This window comes from Myotis brandtii, unplaced genomic scaffold (genome assembly GCF_000412655.1).
Source record: "Myotis brandtii unplaced genomic scaffold, ASM41265v1 scaffold13, whole genome shotgun sequence".
Lineage (NCBI taxonomy): Eukaryota > Metazoa > Chordata > Mammalia > Chiroptera > Vespertilionidae > Myotis > Myotis brandtii.
Window position 1 is genome coordinate 4,993,317 of NW_005354595.1, and position 17,500 is coordinate 5,010,816.

Consider the following 17,500-nt stretch of genomic DNA (forward strand, 5'->3'; position numbering starts at 1 on the left):
ACACATACTGTTAGACTTGCTTTTTCCATTTCATATCATGAATACTCTTCCATTAACAGCATATTCTGTAACAGCTGTGTAAAGTTTCTTGAAAATTCCACAATCTAATCATCCCAGCAACCTTCTGCAAAAGGAGCATAAATATACTACTAGTACCATGTGGTGTAACTATGAAATAGGCCGTAGTAAGGGAAACAGAAAAGTAGAGGGCACACAATTTCCTGAGCTCTTATCCCACAGAGATCCAGCCAGGGATAGCACTTCCCATAATGGTCTACATATTTCTAACATTTATGGATTGGGGGTGGGGGACGATGACAGGCAGAATATACCTGAACAAATACATAGCAACAGGAGCTTGCTACTGCAGCAAGTCAGAAAAGGGGAGCCTTCGGAATACAAGTCGCCCATTCTTTTTTCAGTTAACAATTAGTTTGCTTGTATTTGCCATCATAGTGAGTATATATATGAGAAATACCTAGAAATGGAATTACATTGTCAAAGGTAAGTGTATTTAAACTCTCGCTATTGCTAAATTGTTCTCCAGAAATCTTGCAGCAATCCACCCTTCATCTTTAATATGAGGCTACTGGTTTCTCAATATCTTTATCACACTCCTCTCTCCATGACTCAAGACTATCTAGTTCCCCTTCATTCTTCTCTTGGTGAAAATGATCTTAGTTACAGGAGCTCCAGCTTCATCTAGCCACTGATTGGTTTTCTTTTTTCTCCTAAATTGATTTAATGTTAGAAAACACATTTTAAGTTTTAGGTTCTAGTTCTTACTCTTAGCTACCATCGACCTGCAACCTGAGATGTGACAAGCTCCAAAGTCCCTAACTTCAAGCATGTTTCACCTTCCATCAATAGCTGCACTGTCCTAAAACGGCAGCTACATAGAACTTTCCATCATTGCATGAAATTCTGTTGAAAGTAGTGCCCCTTTGGGTGCAAAGGAACTATGACTTTTTTTATCTTGTCATCCTCAAAAGCACATTGTATATTTTTAATGAGAACTGATAAAATGCACGCACTGAAGCCAAAGAAAGCAGAAAAAGTAGTTTAATTTTTAGATGAGATATTCCAGGTGCTTTTGTAAGAATTTAACTTGGTCATTCTACACAGAGCACACAATCATTTCAACGTACAAATTACTCCACTTTGAAGACACTATTTTAAAGTTAAAAATCATTTAAAAGGCTTTGTCTTGTTTCCAAGGAAAATGAGGCAATATGTGTTTTAAAACACTAGTTTGCAGCACTGAGTGTATTATAAGTAGTTCATGTTTTTCATCCACAACTTAAAATTTTAACCTGAGGAATTAGGATTTTGATTATCAGAACTGCATAGCAAAACCATGTCCAGATGATAACATACCAAATAATCTATAAATAAAGATAACATGTAAACCATTTAATAAATCCAATTTAAAGCAAAACAGTTTTTCTTAGGAGAGACACTAAATGATATCCAGGTTCATGTTTGGTTTTTTTTTTTTAATGACAATGCAACAAAAGTCTAATGTTAAATGGGCACATACACCTTAAATCACTTATCCAATGACAACAAACTTTAACCATTTGGTTGCTTGGAAATAATTATTTAGGCCAAATTCAGTCTTTGCATACGTGGCACTGAAGAGTCATAAACTGAAAGTGCAAATGCCTGGATGGAAGCATAGCTTAGATCATTTATTTATGCTACTATTCTACAGCAACACACACTAATGCTGTGGGAGACATTTTACAGTTATAGAAAGTTGATACAGAGTACAGGCCTAATGAGAAAATACAAAAAAGCCACATCATGCAAACGAAAGAATGTTAAAGGGCACTGTAGTCAGGGTTTTGTTTGTTTTTTTAAATCATGTTTAAAGTCCTAGTGATACCACTTTAAGTACATGCTTTATCAAAGTAAATGGCATCTAGAAATATCCAAACATTTAAATCCATTATTAACTGAAAATAATCCCTTACATTTATGTAGCATTTTACTGTTGTTGAAGCAATTTCATATACTCCATTTCATTTTGTTCCTCACAACAGCCCTGTGAGGTAGGCTGAGTAAGATGTGAGGCAATGGATGCCCAAAGATGAGAAATGATTTATATAGAGGATATAGATCTAGTGTATGGTAGAGCTAAGGTGATTAATTTTAAATACTTTTTAAAAAATGAAGCCAAATGTTTTTATATTGAGAAATTTTAAAGACTAGTGGTTTTTAATATAAATTACTTTAAAACTTTAGCTATTATTTATCTATAGTATGAGTTAGGTATCAATTTGATTTTAAAGAGTCTCCCTTAAAAGGTAAACTAGACTCAGTGCTTTGGTACCTAAGAGATATTGGGAAGGTTAAACAAAAAAACAAAAACAAAACACATTATTCTCATAGCCCTTAGGCTCTCCAAAAAGTTCCAATATGAATAGAAATGCCTTTTACCAATTACTTACATTTTGACTTAAAAAAAAAAAGGTCTAAACTTAAGCTCCAAGCCAAAGTGAACAACACATTCACCTACCTTCTGCCCTACATACTGTGAAATCTTATGTATGTCTATTCCAAAGGACCAGCTTTTACTGAATGGGTGCCATTAAGAAAATATGTAGTTTAAACTAACATAGCTCAAATGGTTATAAATCAAAAGTTATTACCTTATACTGACCCAGAAATAGTAAATACTGTTTTAATTTAATTGAGTAGTCTGAGGAGAAAGTACTATGGCAATCTCTGGTATTTATAAGCCAATACTAACCTTTATATGGTATGCCCAACACTATCTTTTCAACAAAAACAAAACATAATAAATGTAACCTGTTTAACTCCAAATTACTCAAAAAAAAATAAAGTATTTGCATTAATCAAATATTCCAAGTAACAAAGCTATCACAGGTGACATATCAGGATCACAGATATTGGCATAATGTGAATACTGTAAGATACAAACAACTAAAATTACACTGAACATGAGGTATGCTTTCTGTGATGATTAAAGAAACATTCACGATCTCATAATGCTCTAGCAGTGGCATTATGAAATGTACATTTTGTTTAAAAATAACAAATTACTTTATGGTTACTTGGATGTTGAGTAAACTTATGCTGACCATTCACTTCCCTAAAAGAATATATCCAGTGTAAAGATAAAATCAAGGGAGAAACTTTTACAGATCTATTTTATGTGATTACATAAAAATGAACATATTATGTGTAATGTGCTTATCAAAATTTGAATTTTTTAACAAACTATAACACATTTACCTTTTAAAATTTCTGATTTTTAAGATGCAAACTTTGTCATTACACTACCCAAAAGCAGCAAAACTATATGCACAGTAAATCAAACTTCATTCATTTTGGAAATCTGAATACAAAGTATGACTGCCACATCACAGACTTAAAATAACTGTGGTATTACTCAGCCAAAGAATGAACACTGATCTAACAAATACAAGCTTTCTGAAAAAGAATTGTTATGATTTGAAAATATAGTTCTTAGATTTTTCAGTCTGGAACCACATAATTTATAGTAAGAAGTCTACACTTCCCTCTTCTGAAATGAATACTCTTTGAAGTAATCACTTTTCATAATATCCTTTTCCAATTGTTAACCTATGTTTCCGAAAGAAACAAACAATATAAATAATGATAACTTTATGGAAAAAGTATATAGGAAAAAAATCATTCCAGGTAAGTCATGAAATAGAGTATCGTGGCCTAATTAAAAGATTTCATGACAAATTATTTGCTTTTATTATTCACACCAGTAAGGATCAGTCACAAAAATTCAAATGATACATGATATTGTTCATGTTTTAATTTCATAAATGAGTCAATAAAACTAAGCCAATATGTTTCTTTTGATGATAACACGGGAAAAACTGTTTATAGAACAAAGTAGGCCAAGTTTAGCTGTACAGCAGCAGTTCACTGTTTGTCATAAGGGTACACATGCCATCAATTAAACCCATGTACAGACAGGCATGCCTCTAATATTTTCCATTTGTTTACCTACACTGGGAACATTCAAAGAATCACTGTATATTAAATTTCTATGTGCAGTTATTAAATGTTTGGTATATACATATTTACCAAAAATTAAAGATGTATGTTACATGGTCAGCCCAAAGCATCAAAATGAATTATAAAAGATTTCTAAAGTGCTTAAGGCAATTCCTTCATTTCTTTATCCAATTTACTAAAACTGGTTTGGGATTCAACTGCTAAAAGAGAAATATAATACTAAAAGCATGTTTTTATAAAACACAATTGTTTTAGACCTGTGATACATCCATTACTGTCAACCTCTCATGCATTTCTTTTACAGAAAGCAATCATGTTTGACCTGTCAAAACAAAGAGTAAATAAACCAATAAAGAATGTTTGAAAGGGTATACCAACTAAACACAATGTATTAAATTGAGCAAAAGAGCTCAATATTTTTAATTTAAATGTCAATAACATATATATATATGTATATATATATATATATTTAAGTTGAAATAGTTACATTAATTTGAGACTATTTAATTAGGCACTATAGTTCATTTTACTCCAGTGTGAAAATGAAGATGGCAAATTTTCTCCAGTTTAACACAAATAAACTTATAAACAACTAAACCAAAACCCCACACATTTTGCTCTTTTCTTTTAGAGACCTTTAAGAAGCACAGTAAGAGGTAAGTAAACCTCAGATTCTTATTTTGAATAATAGTATTACTTCAAGTGAATTTTCCAATTGAGAATTAGAGAATTTTCTATGACGGGTTTCAAATGATAGCATGAGTACAGGAAAGAATCATATGCACTCCAGCAGCCCCTGATTAGTATCTCCTTTCCCCATGCCCCTGCAATAGAAGCCCTCACCAGTTTAACATAATGGCCTCTGGCTTCAATATCAGTTGATACTGAATGGGATATGGGACATGGAGTAAAAAAGAGCATCCTTAGAGGAAGAAGGCACTGAATTAAAGAGAAGACACATTTATATAAGACATAATAGCAAACAATTTTATACAAGAATTTCTGGCTTTTTCTGTGTCATTTTTGCTAAAATATACATGTATAACAGTTCACAAAAAGCAGCTCCACCACTAAATTACTGCTTTCAGGTTTGACTCTGTGGAAGATAATTATAACTTCCTGTTTCCTCAGGTCCTGGATAACCTGCTATAGGAAAGAGAACATCCAAAAATTTCTATCGAAATCTTGGAGAAACAAAAACCAAAATTATATTTGTTTGAAGAATCAAAAGAATATCTATTAATATATTTCATTCTCGAAACTCCCTCATAGTCTTTATACTTTTAAATATATGATCAGACAATGGTGCAAATATGAATGACCTCTGTCCATAAAATTTAAGAAAGAATGAGCTATTCCTATTCCGCAGGCCTTTCTGTGGATAGCAACTGTAATGTAAGCAGCGTCGGTCACTTCTTGGAAGAAGGTTGTCATAGTACAACATACTTAAAATGAGAATGAATGTTAAAATGTTCCAAACATTAAGGAACATACCAATTCAGATCTCTTTAAAACACTCAAGAAATTCTTAAATACTACTGTAATTACAACTTTCAGTTTGGCTCAAAGGATTTGTGTTATAAATTTTAATCTACTTTTAAAAAACAGATATGTTCTCAATAACCATGGGTTTTACTAGTTGTTAACACATTTTTCCTAACTTTGGGGAAGATTATTCTATGTTGATTTTTTTTCTAAGTAATGACTGAAAAACTTATATGGCAAATAAGTCAGAGATAGATTTTTCCCCCAAAATAAACCATTCCATATCTTATCAAAAGCATATATAAATGACTAGTAAAGAATAGTTTTAGGCACCTCCCTTTAGAGCCTATCTTTCTTAGGTAAAATTTGAGTAGTGTAGGTTTTCCACCTTCTATATAACTTTAATAAACATTCTTCCTACTAAAAATGTTAAAAATCAGTATAAGTATTATCAGTTATTACCAAATCCAAGTGGGAATTTTACCAAAGATAACTACTAAAGATAGTGTTAAACTAGATAGCAAAATCAGAAAATATAAAGCTTTTAAAAATCGTACCCATCATCCAAAACGATGGAATGAAAAGCAGTCTAATTAAATAGGGCAACATATAAAGAATATCCTTTGCTATTGTTAGTGCAGCAGGTAAAACACTGAAATTTGGGTGATTTTAAGCTATTATGTCTAGAAACTCTTTCTACCCACTCTTTAGTCTGAGTTATAACCACAAGAAAAATACCATGACATTTAGAAAACAAAATTATATATATTTTAGTCAATAAAACAAAAGAGGATAATTTGGCAAAACTCAACTTATTTATAACAGGGGGAAAACAAATCATTGTAAGAAAACCTGTCTAGAATCCCCAACCAATTTTATTTTTTTGGGAACCTCAGAGGACTGTATATTTTTAAAACCTTCAGTGTAAGAACTAAATGATTTGCAGTGATAAGAGAAAAAAATAAAGACAAAAGAAGGCAAGATTTAAATGCTTTTTCTTCAGGCCCTAGGGCTACCATATGTAACTAAATATATTAGAAGAGCCAAGGTAATCCAAGAAACACAAAGATGAGTTTCTATTCAAGTAACTATTTAAATACTGCCTTTTTCTCCATTTGCTCTTCAAAATATCAGTTTCTTGCTCAATCTCTGCTTGCTTCTATGACATTGCACAGTAGGTTCCTTTGAATACGTGGTACTGGATGCTTAATGCTAACAGATTCCAGGCCTTAAAGCAGAACGCAGCAAACCTCATTTCCACCACTCATAAGTTTCTATGATTAGACCACCCAAGCAGAAGGAGGGGTGAAGCATTCTGAGTAGGCATTACTGAGTAACAATGTTTAGGCTGCTAGCTGAACCAGTCATGCCATTTTCACTTTTCTGAAGTGTTCTCACAGCACTTGGAACCTGCATCCCAGTACTCAAAGAAAGTCCACCACACCAAACCTAAGAAAAGACAGAAACAAAACTTCAGTCAGATTTCAAATCAAATTAGAATTTAAATGAGCCTTAAATTTCCATCTGAAAGGCAAAATGCCACATATGTGAACATCAGTAAGTTATAAATTGATAACCTTCATATTTGAACTGAGGGGAAGTGAAAAGGCTTACTCAAGAGTCTTTTAGAATCACAGAAGCCAGAGGGAGTCTTTGTGGTAGCAGAACCCCCTGGAGCTGCACACAAGACAGGGACCCAAGGGCTGCAGAAATGTAGAGGTTAAACTGGATTAATCTAGGCAGAAGGAATTGGCTATCATTACTGATGCTAACTTTCACAACTAAGAGAAGTGCACAAAGAGCCAACTTCCTTATCCCAGTAACTACTTCAGATTTTGATGAGGTGTGCCTTGAGACTATAGGAATCTAACACCCTCCCATTAACAGTAAAATCCATTAGTTTCTTCCCTAATGTAACAGTAATAACGCTTTTATAATTTTGTAAAGACTTCTGAGAAAAATAAAAATCCAAATAGCAATATCCACATACACTTGTCATATTCTATTTATTATCAGAAATATGAATGAGTCTATGAAAGATAAAACTGCTTTGCTTGAGAACAGAGAGCAGTGAATGTTTACAGTGCCTTTATTCAGAATTGCCAAAAACTGGAATATCCAAATGTCCTTTAACTGGTGAATGGATGAAAAAACTGTGGTACATACATATTTGGAATACTACTTAGCAATAAAAAAGAAGGGGCTACAGCCCAGCAGGCGTGACTCAGTGGTTGAGCGTCAACACATGAACCAAGAGGTCATTGGTTAGATTCCTCGTCATGGCACATGCCCAGTTTGTGGGCTCGATCCCCAGTAGGGGGCGTGCAGGAGATACTCGATCCATGTTTCTATCTCTCTATTCCTCTCCTTTCCTCTTTCTCTAAAATCAATAAAAACTTGTTTGTTTGTTTTTAAATGGGGCTACTGACAAACACAACAACACAGATGAATTTCAAATGTACACGGGTGCACCTGGAGATTATTATGTTAAGTGAAATAAGTCAGAGGAAGACAAATACCATATGATTTTACTTATATGTGGAATTTAATGAACAAAGTAAACTGACAAACAAAATAGAAACAGAGGCATGGATCCATAGAACAGACTGACAGATCTCAGAGGGCAAAGGGAAGGGGGAATGGATAAAAGAAGGAGAAGAGATTAGCCAAAGAACATATATGCATAGCCCATGGATACAGACAATAGTGTGGTGATGGCTGGGGAGGGAAGTGTGGGAGCTGGGTGGAGGTGGGTAAAGGTGGGGGAAATAGAGAGCATCTGTAATAGTGCCAACAATGGGGGGGAAAAGTCTACAAACCATACAACTCCTTTCTATGATATTTTGGAAAAAGCAAAATTTTAGGGACTAAAAACTGGTTAGTGATTGCCAGGGCTGGGTGTGACAGGAAATGTCTACTACAAAGGAGCGTGAAGGAATTTTCTAAGGCGATGAAATGTTCTATGTCAATTATGGTGGTGGTTATACAACTGTATGCATTTGTCAAATCCCATAGAGCTGTACACTATTATAAATTGTACCTCAATAAACCTGACTTTAAAAAAGAAAATTAAGCCTAACTGGTGTGACTCAGTTGTTAAGCATTGACATGTGAACCAGGAGGTCATGGTTTGATGCCTGGTCAGAGCACATGCCAGGGTTGCAAGCTCCATCCCCAGTGGGGGGAATGCGGGAGGCAGCCAATCAATGATTCTCTCTCACCCTTGATGCTTCTGTCTATCTCTCCCTTCCTCTCTGAAATCAATTTAAAAAATATATTAAAAAGTTAAAAAGACACTAATAAAAGAGGGAAAAGGAAAGCCAGAGTGGAGAAGATATCTATAATACATATGTTTGGCAAAGGACTCAGACTGTATAAAGAACTCCAATCAATCAATAAAAAATAGGAAGAAAACCCAATGGAAATACAGGCAAAAGACTTGAACAACCATTTCACAAATGAGTATATTCAAATAGTCAATAAACACATAAAAAGGTGTTCAACAGCAAGGAAGTGCAAATGAAAATCACAATGTAATATGGAAGAACTAGAAAGACTTAAATATAAAAGGACTGTAAGACTATCAGGACTAATATAAAAAAGGACAATACCAAGTGTTATTCAAGACGTGGGGGAATTCAAACTCAAATACTGCTAATGGTAAATCAGTATAACTAGTGACTTTGAAACACTCTACTATAGTTGATCACATACCATATGATCTAACTACCCCAATCCTAGTTATATACCCAATAAAAAACATATGCATTACTAAAAGACATGAACTAGAATATTCATAGCAGATCTATTTATAAATGACCCCAAAGGGAAACTACCCAAGTATCCAACTAAATTAGAATGGATAAATTACATGGCATAGTCATATAATGGAAAACTATATGAGAATGAGTGAACTACCACCACATATAATAACATGGATAAACTTCACAACCATGATGTTGAGCCAAAAGATATTGTATGATTCTATTTACATAAAATTGGAAAGGAGGCAAAATTTTTGGTATTAAAATTCAAGATAGTAACCTCTGTGGAGAAGGGCGGTAGGGGCTGCAAATGGGCAAAAGGGGCTTATGAGATTCTGGCAATGTTCCACTTCTTGATCTAGATGCTGGTTACAAAAATGAGCACAATCCTATGAGGAGTCATCAAACTGCATGCTTATGATTTGTGTCCTTTTATGTATTATCATTTACTTCAACAAAATATAACAAAAATACACAGACAATCACAGATTTAAGAAGTGGATTGGTGAAAAGGAGGGGAATATGAAGAAAAAAATAAGATATTCTACTTCCTAATATGTTATTCTTAAAGTTGCCAAACCAAATAAAATAGAAATTAGGTACTCACCATGAAACCAGGTAGTACTGGCTGAGTAAATTTTGTCTTAAAGGAATACAACAACTGTTTTGAGTTTGCATCATAGAAAGAAAGTTGACCTAAAAGGAAAAGAAAAAAAACCTGATTATACAAAATATTATAACATCTAATTAAGGCTCACATAAATCATGCATAAAAGTAGCAACTAAATGCATATTTTGACATTAATTGTTTTTGCTACAAACTATAATGGCTGGACTTAATAATTTCTTACTGAAAATCAGTAGAAAACATGCTTAAGAAAAAGTCAAAATCCAGTTCTGTTTCCCTGATTTTCAAGATCTCCAGAGTGCTTCCTTAATCTGGCAGCATTCTACTTATTCAACTATAAACTATTTCTTTATCATTATTTAACAAGTGGTTCCCCTGTAAAAACTAAGGTGATTTCTTCCTCATTTTTACTATAACTAGTTTCTACCCAAATCCTATCACCATTTAAAGTTTACTCTATTAAACTTGGTCTTCTAACTACTTGAAGCCATAGTCATACCTCAGTCTCTGAAATCATAGTGTAGTTATCATGGCTTCAGCTTTGTTGATTTTTAAAATCCTCTCACAGTCTATCTTTCAATATGATCATGCAATTAAAATAATGGTCTATTTGACCACCTAACTGTCCAATCTGATGGCCTCCTTACAACTGATATCACTTCTTCAAATTCTTATCCATGACTATGCTCTTGGTTTGTACCCTAACCGTGAGGATATCTACTCTTTTTCCCTATTCTAAATGTAGATGCTGGTCCAGGCTCTCCTTTCTCTTTTAAGAATCTGCTGCCACCAGAGAAGAAATGAAACTAACATTTATCCTACTATTAAAACACTGAGTGCTGCCCAGCAGGCATGGCTCAGTGGTTGAGCATCAACCTATGAACCAGGAGGTCACGGTTCAATTCCTGGTCAGTGCACATGCCCGGGTTACTGACTCAATCCCCAGTATGGGTCATGCAGGAGGCAGCTGATTAATGATTCTCTCTCATCATTGATGTTTCTCTCTCTCTCCCTCTCACTTCCTCTCTGAAATCAATAACAAAACAAACAAAAAAACCACTGGGTGTTTTACCTCAAAATATTAAGCAGCCTGAGATGGTCACAAAGTTGATAAACAGTAAAGCAGGAATGTTTAGTTGTTCTGTGCAATCTTCAGTAGCCACTCTGTGATGCTGTCTCTAATAATTAGCTTCGGCTCTGCTTTTCTTCTGAGTTCTAACACTGAATTTCTAAATATTGCCAGACATGCCATAGTTTGTCCTGCTGGCATCTCATATTTCTCCAGGACTCTCTCTTTCCTACTGATAACACTATCATCCTCTTGTTCACCCTGGCTGGAAACTCAGTCATCTTCAACTCTTCTTTGTCTATCCCTCCAATCCATATTTAGTTTTCAAGTTCTATGAATTCTACCTTCATACCATCAAATCCATTCTTTTTCTTTTATTGTTATGTTTTAATCTTCACCCAAGGATGTTTTTTAAAAGTGATTTTTAGAGTGAAGAAGCGGGAGGGAGGAAAGAAAGGAGAGAGGGAAGGAGGGAGGGAGGGAGAGAAAGAAACATCGATAGGTTACCTCCCATACATGCCCCTACTGGGGATCGAACCACAACCTTAGGTATGTGACCTGACTGGGATTTGAACCGTAACCTTTTTTTGGTGTACAGGAAAACACTCTAACCAACTGAGACATTCGGCCAGGGCAGCAAATCCATTCTTTTTTTTTAATAATATATATTTTTACTAATTTTAGAGAGGAAGGGAGAGGGATAGAGAGATAGAAACATCAGTGATGAAAGAGAATCATCCATCAGCTGCCTCCTGCATGCCCCCCACTGGGGATCAAGCCCGCAACCCAGGCATATGCCCCTGGCCGAAATCAAACCTGGGACCCTTTAGTCCACAGGCCGACACTCTATCCACGGAGCCAAACCGGCTAGGACAGCAAATCCATTCTTGATTCCTCACTGCTCAGGCCCTACTAATCACTCAGCAAACACTTATTAAGGGCTTACTATGTACAAAGCACTTTCCAGGCAATCCTATATAATAAAACTTTAATATGCAAATAGACAGAACAGTGGAACAACCAGTGCTATGACACACACTGACCACCAGGGGGCAGATGCTCAATGCAGGAGCTGCCCCCTGGTGGTCAGTGTGCTCCCACAGGGGGAGCACCCACTCAGCCAGAAGTCGGGCTCATGACCGGTGAACGCAGCAGCAGTGGCAGGAGCCTCAGCAGCGCTAAGGATGTCCGACTGACGGCTTAGGGGAGCAGGCCTAAGCCATTAGTTGGACATCCCCCGAGGGCTCCCAGACTGCAAGAGAGTGCAGGCTGCGCTGAGGGACCCCCTGAGTGCACAATTTTCATGCACGGGCCTCTAGTGTTATAATAACTGTGTATGGTGCCAGTTGGGAACTGGAAATATTGGGGGGAACACTTTGTAGGATATGTGACTGTCTGGCCACTATGCTATATATCTGAAACTGATACAAAATAATGTTTAATGTAAACTGTAATTGGGGGAAAATTATTTATTTATTTTAATTTTTAAATATATTTTTATTGATTTCAGAGAGGAAGGGAGAGGGAGAGAGAAACATCAATGATAAGAGAGAATAATCGATTGGCTGCCTCCTGCATGACTCCCCCCTCCCCCCACACAAGCACATACACTGGGGATTGAGCTGGCAACCTACGCATGTGACCTTGACCAGAATCAAACTGGGACCCTTCAGTCCGCAGGCTCATACTGAGCCAAACCGGCTACAGTGAAAATTTTTTTTAAATAAACAAAAATGACATAGTGCTAGAAACTATGCTGTCAAATCACTGCCCTATGATGGCCAGAAGTTGTGTGTACTACTTTGAGAATCAATCTTTAAAAGAAATGTATTAATTTAATATACAGCCATAGGCAATTAGGGTTTGAAAAAATTAAATAAGAAGAATGGTTAATGGTCAGAGAATGTATAATCTGGGAAAAACAGGGCAAAAGCAGCAGTATTAATAGTTTTTAAGTAAATAAGGATTATCTTGTAAATGTGAATTAGGGAACATAATTCTGTATTTCTTAAGATGACAAAATTTAAGAGCAACAGTCTCAGAAGTTATTAGAAGACAAAGCGAGTCAATTTAAGTAAAACCTTCTAACCAAGTGCTATCTAACAATGAAAGAGGCTGCCTTCTAAGACATAAACTTCACATAAGAAGGTTCATCAAGCACAGAAGTGGAAATTGCTTGCAGAGATATTGTAAAAAGGATTTTACACTGTTTAGTAGATATATTGGGTAATTACTAAGGTCTACCCCAACTAGAAAAATCTGACTCCACCACTCTTCATAGGTAATAAAACAAGGTAAGAAGGAATTAAAATGGACAAAATAAAGTTTAGCTTTAAGACTAAAATTAGCAAATTTTTCCTTTCAGACTAAATTAGTATATTATAGACGAGTGCTTCTGTAGGGCTGCAGGCAGACATCACACACCTTTCCAGATAATTCTGGAGCTGAAATTATGCTTATGATCAAATAAATCCTGAGAGGTCAAAATATCCTTACCACAATGTTAATGGAAATTCTCTATAGATGATTACCAGTGAAAAGTACTGAAATATAAGCAACTATGGTGAAATGAATTGTGAGAAAATCAGTAAACTTACCCCCATCAAAATCACAGAATACACCTATTCTCTCAGGAACAGTAACATCCAAGGCTTTGACTTTGTTATTATGCTTTGCTGCAAATGTGTTTTGTAGCCAGTTGTTGACATGAATACACCAACTAGTGTTTGTTTTTCCTAATTGGTCAAATTTCCCCAAAGTCTTGTATGCTACTCCCACACTATAGGATTTACAATCCTTCTGGGCCTTGACCTCCCAATAATGTTGTCCGCTTTCAATAGCAGTGTCTCCTGCAAAAGACCAGAAGGCAAATGTGACTTTTACCTCTTCCTTGTGAGTCACAGAGATTTGTACCTATCTCTTGTCCCATAAAATGGCACAAAAATCTGATTCAGGATGTTAACATTTTACTTATATATTTCTTATTAACTAATTTTTCTGAATATAAAAAGCTTCAGAACTTTTCCTTCTTACTATCCCCTTAAGAGTTATACCTATATGTGCAGTACTATGTAAAATTAAGTAAGTTTTAAACATATCAATAATAAGACAATTTGAAAACCTGTCAAAGTAATTAGGCTTCAAGAGGGAGAAACTTCAGCAAAGATTCATTCACCAGAGGCAATCACTCCAGCTCTCGGTGAGTAGACAGTCCACCAGTATGACTGTGAGGCCTTTACTATAAGATAACGAAGAACTGTATTTACCCTACCCAGCACTGTGTATGATTCCCCAGTAAAACGATCTCTGCTGCCTCTTACTGCAGGTGGCCTGGAGCCTACAGATGTCCGTTTGGGGGATGGTGTCCCACTTCTACATAAAGAGGAACAAAAAGAAAAGCATATAGTCGATGTAAATGGTTCATAAACTAAAATTACAAATTACGAAAGGAACCTTTGGAAAGTTTTAAAAATTATGTTGCACAAATAGCACCATTTAATTTTACATGAATTATTACAAAGCGTTGTCAATGATAAACACTCACGTATAAGAAGTCATCAACACAAAGCAAGCCAAAAACACTAATATCATGCAGACTGAGCAAGGCTTACACAAAGAATACACAGTTGAAATAAGAAACAATGCCAAAATGAAATCAGATACAAAGGGGGGAAAAAGAACTCAAGATGAGTTTTTATAGTTTACATTTCTTGCAGTTAAATTTAAATAGAAGCAAAAATAAGCATATTACAATAAAAACTAAAGAAGTATATATTCTTGTTCTGGATCTTTTCTTCTTAAAAAGTGAAACAGTGCCCTAGCCGGTTTGGCTCAGTGGATAGAGCGTTGGCCTTCGGACTGAAAGGTCCCAGGTTCGATTCCGGTCAAGGGCATGTACCTTGGTTGCGGGCACATCCCCAGTAGGAGGTGTGCGGGAGGCAGCTGATCGATGTTTCTCTCTCATCGATGTTTCTAACTCTATCCCTCTCCCTTCTTCTCTGTAAAAAATCAATAAAATATATTTAAAAAAAAAAGTGAAACAGCAATTGCCCAAATCCACGCACAGGATAATGTCAAGTATTAAAAAGCATTTCTCCTACTAGAATGGACAAGATCCAACCTGACCTCCCTTACATCAAATTACATTGTATGGTAAACTGGACAGTATTAGACCTTTCACTAACTCTCAACAACTTAAAATAAATCAAATCCCAAAGATGTTTAAAATTTCAATAATACTGAATCACTGCATTTAAAAACAAAGAATTTATAACTTACCAGTAGTAAAGAAATGAAGGCATGGAAAAAGAAAAACAGACGTAACTACTGAGAATGGCAGTTTAAATTTCAGAGAAAAGTTAAATAAGAACTCTGCCACCACAGCATTCCAGACTTCTGACCCAAAGTACATTTTTGCACGAAGTACAACAGCTATTAATGTTAAACATGCCCCCCCATCTCTTTAACTATCTGAATTAAGGCTCTTTGTTACCTCTGCTCTGGATTGTTTTACCAGCTTCTGAATGATCTCTTTGCTACCCAATTCACTTTGTTCACTGTTACCAGATAAATGTAACTGTGATTCTCCTACTTCAAAATTTTCCAGTACTTCCTTACTGTCTACACACAACTCAGTTTGGCATTTCAGGTTCTTGATTTGGTCCCAATTTGCTTTTCTAGCCCTTTCACCCCTAGAGAGCACTACCCAGTTCACTGCAATTTCTGCAGGAGTTGCAATCCCCTGCCCCTATCCCTACTCATATGCATATCTGCATTCCTAGCTTAGGCACCTCTATTCAGAGATCCCCTAATTGGTGGGGATCCTCAGCAGAGACCCTTTCCACTGCCTCTGCAGGGACCTACAAGAAGGGGGCAGGGATGAGGGTGTAATGTCACTTTTCTCCCCTCTGTCTCAATACTTTTCTATGTCTAACCTTTCCCATTCTTCCATCTTCTTGGCCTCAGGTCCATTAACAACAGGATGAGCCATTTGTTTGGGGCTTTCTTAGAAGATAGATGATATCCACCATCTATGATCTGCTCTGATTTACCTGACCCTCACCTCATTCTGTTAGGAAAAATGGAACACTGGGGAGCTAGCAGCCTTTCCTTTGTGGCCTCTTGTTTACAGGATTATATTCAGTGAATAAAAGGCTTGATTGTTACTTTCAGTTTGGCTCCGTGTCCTAATTGACCACTTCAGCACTTGGCAGATCAGAACCTCTTTCTTCCTGTAAATTCCTTTATTCCCACTTACCATTACACACACTCTCCACTTGTATTATTGTTACAGTATTTGTATATAGATTTATCTCTCATCTACTTAAGTCAGGGAAATTTTCTTGAAGGCAGAGACAGTGGTTATCTCTATAAACCCCAAAATATCCAGCTGACATCCTAGAGTGAACAAATATTTATGGAAAGAATAAATGTATATAATAATCCAGAAGTAGCCTACATAGAAAATACTCTTAAAAGGAGGGAAGGGAGAAAGAAAAATAATATGAAATTCTAAACATAAGAATTCTAAAAATCTCCAAGTGACCAAATGAAACTTTACAGACTACTAAATCTAGCAGCATTTTACGATTTACAATATACTAACTATGAAATCACTTTTGCCAATGAGTGAATAAACTAGAAAAAAAGAGGAAGATAATTTTGAAAAGAGGATACATTTTGGTTTCTGATAAAGATATGTTGATCTTCCAATTAGCACATTATTACTTGTGCAATTTGAATTGATTCATCTTTTTGGTACTTTCCTAATAATTTCACTTTATAACCTTTACTTTTCATCCCGATGCTTTAAAACACTGCATGATTATTATAAAATACAGAACACCTCAAACCTGCCTCGTGTCAAATACAAATAAAAGCAAAGCTGTGAAGTTAGATATACTGAATATAGCACAACAAGAAAGATGCTAGGTATAAGTAAATGCAGAAAAAAACCAGATGAGGGAAAATAATTCAAGAAAGACTTTAAGCAGAGTTTATTTTGTTATCATATACAATATAATCTAAATATTCAGCACACATTAAGGGTGTAAATTCAAAACATAAGCTACTAATGTTTTGAACAGACAGTCTACACAGAGCAATATTTTAGCTTATGAAGGCTGCTGCAATGGCTTCTGCTTATTGGTTAAAGGAAAAAAATTGAAGTTATTCAGCCAAGCTAAATATACTAAGTCCTAGAACTAGACAAATATCATCACCTTGTATGTTTCTTCAGTGAAGTAACATGGGCACTGTCAGATAAAAATAGGCAACTGTTAAGAGTGCTTTATGACTTAAATTTAACAGCTTATAATAAAACCAGGTCAGAAGTCTGATGAGGAAATTCTTTTTTTTTTTAATTTGCTGTTGTAACTTATAGTGACATTACCTTATTTCAGTTTGAGGAAAAATTTCCTCTGTTAAAAAAGAAAGAGGCCCCATACTTTGAGACTCTAAATAAGTCTAGCAACAACTAAAGGTCCCAAGCCTCTGGTTCATAAGTTTTCTGATGGGGGGCAAGGCACTGGG

General features: G+C 35.5%; 1 protein-coding gene across 1 annotated transcript in view; it reads right to left on the bottom strand.

Moving 5' to 3' along the window:
• Positions 1 to 1,044: 1,044 nt before the first annotated feature.
• FSD1L (fibronectin type III and SPRY domain containing 1-like) overlaps positions 1,045 to 17,500 on the bottom strand; it is a 48,210-nt gene continuing 31,754 nt past the window's right edge. Inside the window, exons 11-15 of the mRNA XM_005859827.2 lie at positions 17,191 to 17,223; positions 14,241 to 14,341; positions 13,567 to 13,818; positions 9,880 to 9,968; positions 1,045 to 6,957 (exon numbers count right to left, since the gene is read on the bottom strand). Of these exons, the coding sequence (XP_005859889.1) occupies positions 6,835 to 6,957; positions 9,880 to 9,968; positions 13,567 to 13,818; positions 14,241 to 14,341; positions 17,191 to 17,223 (598 nt within the window). The 3' untranslated portion in view covers positions 1,045 to 6,834. The remainder of the gene's footprint in view (positions 6,958 to 9,879; positions 9,969 to 13,566; positions 13,819 to 14,240; positions 14,342 to 17,190; positions 17,224 to 17,500) is intronic.